Source organism: Netta rufina (genome assembly GCF_964035555.1).
Source record: "Netta rufina genome assembly, chromosome: Z".
In the NCBI taxonomy this organism is placed as follows: Eukaryota; Metazoa; Chordata; class Aves; order Anseriformes; family Anatidae; genus Netta; species Netta rufina.
In genome coordinates this window covers 39,537,113-39,546,755 of record NC_140126.1, presented here as the reverse complement: position 1 = coordinate 39,546,755, position 9,643 = coordinate 39,537,113, and the positions used below count along the sequence as shown (strand labels likewise).

Sequence of the window (9,643 nt, the reverse complement as noted above, 5' to 3'; positions counted from 1 at the left end):
AAGTTTGAGTCAAATATATTTTCCCTTTTTTTCATCCACATCAAAGGCATGAATACAACAAGGCATTGTTAGTTGTGGTGAGCAAACTGCAGAGTCTGCTGATATAACAAATCAGGTTTTTAAGGCCTTTGTCTATGCAGAGTTACAATAATGCAGAAGCCAAATTGATTAGAAAGACAGGAGAGAAGAAAAAGATGATAGGAACTGAAAGAGGGAGAGAGAGAAGAGATATGTCTCAGTAATGTCTAAAAAGTCAATACTGTGTCTACGGATGGAGAAGTGCACATTGCTTGCCCTTTGAAAGCTTCTCCGCAACTTTGTCATTAATACTGTCAAAGTTAAGAACACATTTTAATGGAGTTCAGCGGCAGTTGAACACATTCATTCACACAGCCCATAAGAAGAAATGCTAGGAGACTTTAGCCTAAAATATCCAGGTAGACTGGAGATGCCTTGGCCAAGTTCTGGAGGAGGGAATGGATTTCTTTGATGTTGAGCCTCATGTGAGGCTCCCGTTGCCAACAGCCCAGCATCAAGTCATACACTTCCTTGGGGCATGTGCGAGGTCGCTGCAGGACTCGGCCCTGAGTGATGCACTCAATCACCTAAAAGAAATCACAAGCAAAGGATCAGCACAGCTCTGCCAACTAAATAGGGCTCATCTATGAAAGTGTTAGCTGCTGATAGCCCCAGCAGCCTCACTGGTGGCAGTCAACTGTACAAAGGGTTGCATTTCTAGGTAGATGCATGGCAGCATCTAGAAAAAATCACTGTAAACATATATCACCAAAGAGCAGTAACTTCACTGATATTAACTTCATGCATGTCACCCCTTTTACCCTTAAGGAAATGATGGTCAAGAAGCACTCCCATACATTCCCTTTCTGCCTGTCTGCCAACCCCGCTTCATCTCAAAAAGAAGCTAAGTTTTCACTTTGCTCACACAGCACTTCAGCACCCCTCCCTCCTTACACCTGTTGAGTGTTGCTGTGGCTAATTTCTGCACAGGGGTTACTTCTGATTCCCTGTGCATTAAGAGATCTCAAAATTCCCTCAGTCTATTCAGGAGTGGTTCAGAACAATCACTTTGCAGAAATGATATGTAGTTGAAATCAGCCAAAAACAGTTCTGGAGTCTGCTAAGCTCCTTTTCATTGCCTCATGGTCCTTCTCGGTCACCAAAGCAGACTATAAAATACAAAGGAAAAAGCTGCATTCTGACCTAGTTCTGCTTGGTCAACTTCCATCCACCTTGTGGAAAAAAGGGTGAAAAGGAAGAAATTAAACCACAATGTTTATGACAATAAATACTTGACATTGGGGTTTTTTCCTTTACTAAATAAATTTGTTGCTGTCTTTCCTTGAGAGAAGCCATACCATCAGTTTCAATGCAAGCCTCTCTTAGGCAATTTGAGAATGTATTATACACACCTCGTTGTTTGAGAGCTGATACCATGGCTGTTTGCCATAGGTAAAGATTTCCCATAATACAACCCCCAGGCTCCAGACATCGCTTTCTGTGGTGAACTTCCTGTACATGATACTCTCTGGAGGCATCCAGCGAATGGGCAGCATGGTGTGACCCCCAACCTGAGAAGAACAAATGAAAGAGTCAGAAATAATTCTTCAAGACCCTCACCAGGTAGAGTATCAAGATGTTAAATTACGCGAATATACAGTTTCTATTTTTCCCATATATTGCCATTTTCTACCCAGAGCTTTTAAGAGCTGGGAAGCTGTGATCCAAGCTCCTCTCCTCAAATGACAATCCCTCCTGTGATAGGTTTTTCAGTAGAATCTCCACAGATACTGTTTCTGAAAAACGAACTCACCTTTAACATTTATTTGGAACCCTTCACCCAAGGAACTAATGTCCTATAAAATTATTAACTAATTCAAGCCTAGCAACCCACTTCAAATTTGGCTAGTTTTACTCTCCATTTTAAGACTCTGGAAACTATAAAAAGATTCATGCAATGAAATCTGCACTGAATATTTTTTTCTACAAAATCAGTGACACCACATGAAATCCACAGTGGTCTGACTGCTTGACACAGTAGAATTGAATTCTTTATGGTTTAATCTCCTAATTGTGATTGAAAACAAACAAACAAAGAAAACCTAACACTGTTTGCCGATCATTTCCAAAGTTAATCAGTGCATCAAAATATTTTTTCCCACATTAACAACCCAGTCCTACATAGTTTTACAAAATTTTCAGGTTTTTGGATATATTCCCTTGATAACAAAAAAAAAATTGTAAGATGTGGACTCCCATCTCAAATCAACTCATGTTGAATTCACTATTTTTTCTTACGGAAAGAATGCCTTTCTGAAAATCATTTAAAACATTTTTCATTTCCCCTGGAATGCTTTCCTAAAGTCCAGTTACCTAACCATAATTTAAATAAATAAAACAGTTATTTCCAGTTTCTAAACAATTCGTTTTTCCTGATATGTCCCATTCTGACCAGATCACATCAATAAAGAAATCCACTCAAGTACTTTTTAAATAGTACAACTGGCTCAGCTACTGTGATATAGATGTATAGGCATTCTGATTACTTTTACATCAAGACAGCTGTAAATATTTCCAAGGAAGTGAGAAAAAAGGAAAGCTTCTTCAAGGACATCTAACTTTTGATTAATTCTAATTTTCCTGTCTGAAAATGTGTTTAGTTATAAAACCACATTTGCACTTTCAAGATTCTGTCAATTCAAAATATCATTTCTCCTCGTGGGACTTTACATATGTTGTTATAAATAATGCCCTCCTTGTTCTCACGTAAAAACGGCAAATGGAAGGAAGACCCACTTCAAGTTCAGTCAGGGTTCACATTATTTCTAAATCACTCAGAACATCCGTTTCCAGCTATTTGTCAGCAATTCGGTGTTAGTGCAGCATACCAAAAATACAGCTATGGCTTCTAGAGCTCAGTCCTGTTCCATACATCACCACAAGTCAACTGTCACTACTGATTCCATAAAAGCAGAGTGTCATGCCAAAATTTTCATGGACTTTCACACCTAGTCTATTACAAGGGCACTTCTCCTCCCTCTGTCTGAGATGCCATGCAAGTGAGGGAGGAGTGTTTTGTTTTGTTTTGTTTTGTTTTGTTTTGTTTTTTGAGATATTAGGTGAAAGGCAGCGTTCCCAAGTTTAATTCCTGACTGCACTGTGGATTTGCTTCTGACTTATTACTGGCTGCTCTACAGATTTTAGAGCCCTTCAAAAGGGGATCCAACTCCAACAGCTTTCAGTCTAACTTAAAAACATACATGTCATCAGTCCATTGACAGAGTGAATATGTACTTTTTAGTGATTTCTTCCATCAGGCCAATTTGTCTCTGTGATACAGTTTACCCCTCTGATACACACAATTTTTGTACAGCCATGTTCATTAATATTTTTAATTGTCTTTGACCAAGAAATCACTCAATGATGTGGAGAGTTTGAAATAACTCACAAACCTGCTGAGATGCAAGCAAAGCTTCAGTTTCCCACCTCATCATAAACTAGCTGGCATGGCAACCAAACAGCTCCAAATCACCACTTTTACTCCTGTCTTGAGAGGTATTTCATTAGAAAGTCAGAAAAGTTAGTCCCTTTGAAACAGGCAGTCACATACACACGGCCAAAGGGCAAGTGCCATTAAAAGATGATTAGTGATGAGAGGCTTTTGGTCTCATTAAATATTGAAATGGCTCTTAGATCTGCTCATCATATAGTCTCTACAATTGGTTCTTTTCAGCAATTTCTTTGACTCATTCCTTAAAAATTAATGAAAGCTATAAACAATAAAATAAGTCTCCCTATTTTTTCTTATTTGTCACATCCCACATTAAGAGAATTTTAAAAAGCAATTAAAAATATCACTCTCCAAATCTTTCCCATCGTTCCTTGCTACAGAAGCACAGTGTGCTTGTGGTAGAACTCTGTGCTTGATTTCTACAGTCCTTCAGTACAATAAATACCTCTACAGTGATTATGACATATGACCACCAAATGATGGATTCACAATGAAGTGATCTGTAATATCACAGACCTAACTGCCTCTCTTCACAGTCATAGCAAGACTGACTCATCAGTAGTAATTCTTACCATGAATTCAATTTACAGATATGCACAAAATACAGGGCTCTTTGGTGTTCTTCCCACATCACCTTGCCTGAAGCTGTGTCCATTTCTGTCCCTGAAGGCAAAAGTCTTCACTGGGCAGAGTACTGTTTCACTAATAGAAGTCTGGAGGTGTCCTACCTCTATCACTGTCCATGTCTATCATATTAGCCAAAGTTACCTCCAATGCCAGAGTCTTTGTGACAGTAATATTTAACCTCTTTGCAAAAATACCAATACTAGTATTAGAAGAGGTGCTTTCTTGCCAGATGGCATTGCAACAGAGGCAACACTGAGCATCACTTGTGGCAGGCTGAGCATCTTCTATCCCTGGTCCAAGAGCACCTTCAACTCAGATTTCAGTTCAGCCACATCAAAAACACAGGTCAGGGCCTGGCCAAAGGCAATTTTTCTACATGCACAATTACTTGGTTCAGAAAAGCACTAAGGGCTGTCTTAGGTGCATGCTTAAAATGAAGCATGTGCACCACAACCTTCTTGAAGTGAAGCCTGGGGCTTGACATGGCTGTTCTCAGGCTGCCTGAAACAAATTGCCAGTCACTTGTGAGCTTCTTTTGATCTTTATTGGACTGCTGAGTCCAAGCACCTACAGCTATGTCATAAGAGCAGCAACGAGAGGTAGAGTGCCTTTTTGCTGTGGCTTCCAAACTCTCAGCAAGGCTAAAGGGTGTTTCCCAAGTAGAATCAATGAAGGAAAACATGAGTACACTGACTAAACTTTAAAGGTTCTGGGTGCTTCAAAGGTATACCTTCTGTGTATGCTTTAATAAGAAATGCAAGTATTACATGGCTCTCAGATATCAGCATCCTGCAGGATTCATCCCTGATGTGCACATTGTAATTGCAGTGCTGCTTGATACATATCATTTTAAAATGCTCATGTGCTAAGCAGACTACCACTGCAGGTGAACAACACCTTCATATTCAATCTAGCTAAAGTTATGGCATGTTTAAAAGGATTCCAGTTTTAACTTAATATGCTATCATTTTAAAATCTTTACTATAGCTGTAAAAATGCTGCAAAAATTACCATTTTATGGATACAAACTAGGATATACTTTTTTTACACTCACCTGAAGGCAGCTGCATTACAATGGTTCATTTTTTATTTAGAATTGCACTTCTATGAATCCTTTTTGTGACTTAAGTATTTACTTCTATATGTCAGTGTATGCAAGCAAGCTCTCCCTAGCCGGGCCTTGTATTAAGTTTACTAGTTATGTTTACTAGCAATATCGGGCGAGAATGTAAACCAGAAAGCCTAGTGAATTAGCTTCTGCAATGTGCGAACTATCCACAGGGAGGAGACTACTATGCCAGATCAGTGAGCTGTGATACTGTTCTCCAAAAAAGCACTTAAGGAGAAACTGCCACATTGTTCCATGTATAAGATGCTACACGTTTGAAAACACAACATCATTCCACTTGTCATCACTTTCAGCACTAATCTGTTAATTTAATTTACTACTTTGAAAGGTGCCAAGTAAGCAGATCTTGAACACTGTTTCCATCTAATAACAAACATCAAACTTCAAGTAGAATCATCATGTCTTAGCCTTGAAGCAGGGCATCTAATGCCAAAGTTAGCTAAAGTTTGATCACTCTCTGGCATTGTATGTTCCATATCTTTCTTTGCAGGCATTAGGAGATTGTGAGGCTTGTCTAATATGGCAGCCTCTCTTTTAAGAAAGAAACTTGGGCGGTAGTAGGTAATTCTGTGGAAGCTGATTGCTGTAGCCCAAGAGTTTGCACATGTCTATCTGTCTGACCACCCATCCATCCATGCGATGTAAAACCAGCTTTCTGGCAATTAATATTATTGCTACAGACATGAGCTCTTGGCTTATCAAGCTAAAGGCAACTGGCCAATGTAATTGCCATATGCCATATGAAAATCTATCTCTCAATACCATGCCCTGGTCACTGTGTCAACTACCACTGTCCAGCCACCATGGAAACACAAAGTTCTGTTGCCTGACAATTGTGAGCAAATGGATATGCTTACTTACACAGAACAAGCACTGGCAACAGGAGGGTGTGGGTAGAGGCAGGGAAGCCAACCTACAGGGATGTGGAAGAAACAGACTCTGTGTGTGGCTACACCTCCAGGGATGGTGACTCCACCACTTCCCTGGGCAGCCCATTCCAATGCCTAACAACCCTCTCAGTAAAGAAGTTCTTCCTAATATCCAACCTAAAACACCCCTGGCGCAACTTTAGCCCATTCCCCCTCGTCCTGTCACCAGGCACATGGGAGAATAGACCAACCCCCACCTCACTACAGCCTCCTTTAAAGTACTTATAAAGAGCTATAGAGAGGATCAAGCTACAACTTTTCGCCCATTTTTTACCCACTCGTAACAAAGAATGTATCCTCCTGGATACTGAGGGATTACAGCATTTCATGGTACTTTCCACTATTTATGGTAGGGTCTTCTGACTTATTTCCCCATCTCAGGATGATGTAACTGCAAAGAAATGTTCTCTGCAAAGACTATCACGTCTTACTGCTAAAACTGAAAACCTCTCCTCTCTTGGTGAACATCTGCTCTCTCCTGCTCATAAAATGCTGGCAAGTGTTTCTTGCAGCACAAGAAAAAATCAATAATTGTTATTTTCATTTCTTTCATGCCCCGGCCTTGCAGACAAAGTCAGTGTCTCCTCTTAAAATATCATCAGTCCTGCCACTTGCAGAAAAGAAATATATTATTTTCACAGTCAGTCTGGATAACAAGCACAAGAGGTTATGAATTATGAAAATAAATTATGAAATAGAGCAGATTATATGCAATAACTAAAGAAATGTCCTTTCACTTTAACACTGCTCTAGCTCATCTTAATTCAAGAGGGGCTCATGTGTAAAGTTCTTAAGTAATTCTACCAGGTCTTCTCAGAAAACTGAAACAATGTCTAGAATAACATTTATTACACCTTCAATTCTCTGTTAAGTTGCTCAACTTGAGTTCAGTGTTGTGTCAACTTTGTGTCACTGGAGATAAAATTTGTCTCAATAATCTCTGTAAAGCCATGAGTGGCATGGAGAAGATGGAGAAAGAACAATTGCTCACAGTTTTCTGTAATGTGAGAGTCACAAAACAAGAGATGGAATTTGTAGATGGCAGGGTTCAAAATGAACAAAACCAGGCACTGTCATGTAACATACAGTTGCTTGTGGAGCCCATTGCCACAAGATACTGCAAACACCCAGGGCTTAACTGGGATCAAAAAGTGATCAAGCACATTCATGAAGGATAAAATCTAACTAGGGCTATCAAACACAAAGATAAAATCTCTGGCCCGGCAAGTGCCTGAGCAGTAGACTGCTGCAGTCTAAGAGCACAGATGAGAGAAATATTACTATATGCTAAAACTGTTTTCGGACTATTCCTCAGGCACCCATTACTCACACAATCCTGGAGGAGAAGAGCTTCTGCTTTGGAGAACCTGCTCATGTGTCCCTGTGTAGACAGGACATATGTTTTTGCAAAATACAGTGTCTCAGCAACACTTACAGGGGGATAGAAGTAATTTTGCCAAAAGGATGGAATGAAGGAGATTAACCAGATGAAATCAAAATATGTGAATGACCCATTCTATCTTATATCTCAGCAAACCTCCTTTAAAATGCTAAGTTAAAAGAATAAAAAAACTATATCTATCACTGTGTTTTACACAACACAGCATCATATTGGGTTGGTCAAACATAAAGGAAAATTAATAATCTGTAGTAGCTATGAAGCTATGGGGAACTTAGCTTTCCAAGAATGGAAGATGAAATGTCCTTGATGTAAGATAAGTGCAGAAGGTGATACAATCTGCATTTCTGATTAAACAAAAACTTGTCCCAAGTCAAAGGGTCAGAAGGAAAGTTTAACTATATGGAAACCTGCAGCAATGAGATGTAACGTATTACAGCTCATCAGTGTTCCAGGATGAAGGCTGGGTGAATGAAAAATAAATCGATTCCTTTAGGTTATCATTACTTTTACTTTCCGATGAGAAGAATTTATCTTCTTAAACAATAAATTATAATTTAAGTGAAAACAAAAGGAAATACACTGTGGTAAATTGATGGGAAAGGCAACTGGAACAGAGTATTTCAATGAGTTCAGTGGATATCTAGATTAATTTCTGAAGATGGGAATTCAGGACCCTGGTGAAAGAGCAGAAAGGGTTTACCATGGAAAAGCTGGCCTGTGGAACCAGATGTTTTTGTTATTTTTCCTAAAAATAAACAAACAAAAAAATCCTTATATCCTCCTAACTTCCCATATCAAGTTATGCCACAGCATACAGTTACCGATCACTCCAAGTGTCACGACTAGTAATTCACAATATTGAGCTCATGGGAAGTCCTGTGTTCTGCTTTCCAAACCATGGTTGCTATGACACTTGTTCCCTATTACTGTTCCCTTATAAACACCTGAGTATCTGCTGCTTGTACCCCTGGGGATGAAGAGAGGTATGAGGTACCGGCAGACAAGAAGCTGAAACAGGGCATGTTAAAACCCTCACAGGCTCAGGGGTGATCATCTAATGTGTCCAAGTAATCAGCAAAACAAAATTTCAATGCAATATTAATGAAATACATTACTGTCTTTGTGATTTTCAAAGCAAACAGTTTATAATATATCAAATTCCACTTTTTCCATTAACCCCAGAGAGTCTGGGCTACCGGAGCCAAAGACATATTAAAAGTAATCTTAATGTGCATTGGAAAATGACTCTGTGAGTCTCTACCATAGCTAAAATTCTAACTTCTGATTGCTTTTATAAAAAGCGGGGTTGTGGTATAATGTGATGAGATGTTAACTGAACCGCACAGTCAATATCAACTAGTAGCAGGTACACTAGGGCAAACTCTGAAAGCCAGTTTGTGTTCATGAGAAAATCTCCACACCTGATGTCAAGTCTGAAGAACCCTTTCCCATATTTTTTATTGAAAATCACATTTTATTATTATTTTTTAATTTACTGTACAGTAGGCTAATATAGCATGTCTGGTTCTATTGGTCACATCAAATTACATCATGGTAGAAGAGGGGATCAACAGAGTTTGGTTTGTAGCTTTTCTTTTCCTTTCTGAGTCACAGAAGTGTTTCTGTAACGTACACCGCATGGGAGCACTACAATTTCTAGTGGAATTGTCTCAGATATTCAAGTTCTTTCATTGTTGTTAGATAGGCTCTCCACCTTTCCCTGGATGTTTAACTTACACAGTTTATAAATACCAGACTAAAAAACTGTCACACATATATCACAGAATCACAGAATTTCTAGGTTGGAAGAGACCTCAAGATCATCGAGTCCAACCTCTGACCTAACACTAACAGTCCTCCACTAAACCATATCGCTAAGCTCTACATCTAAACGTCTTTTAAAGACTTCCAGGGATGGTGATTCCACCACTTCCCTGGGCAGCCTGTTCCAATGTCTAACAACCCTTTTGGTAAATAAGTTCTTCCTAACATCTAGCCTAAAACTCCCCTGGCGCAACTTAAGCCCA

General features: G+C 39.2%; 1 protein-coding gene across 1 annotated transcript in view; it reads right to left on the bottom strand.

Annotated features, from left to right (window-relative positions):
* Positions 1-419: 419 nt before the first annotated feature.
* The window catches only part of NTRK2 (neurotrophic receptor tyrosine kinase 2), a gene marked incomplete at its 3' end in the record, with an annotated part of 169,987 nt that continues 160,763 nt past the window's right edge, over positions 420-9,643 (bottom strand). Inside the window, exons 13-14 of the mRNA XM_084304803.1 lie at positions 1,431-1,589; positions 420-605 (exon numbers count right to left, since the gene is read on the bottom strand). Coding sequence (XP_084160929.1) covers positions 420-605; positions 1,431-1,589 — 345 coding nt within the window. The remainder of the gene's footprint in view (positions 606-1,430; positions 1,590-9,643) is intronic.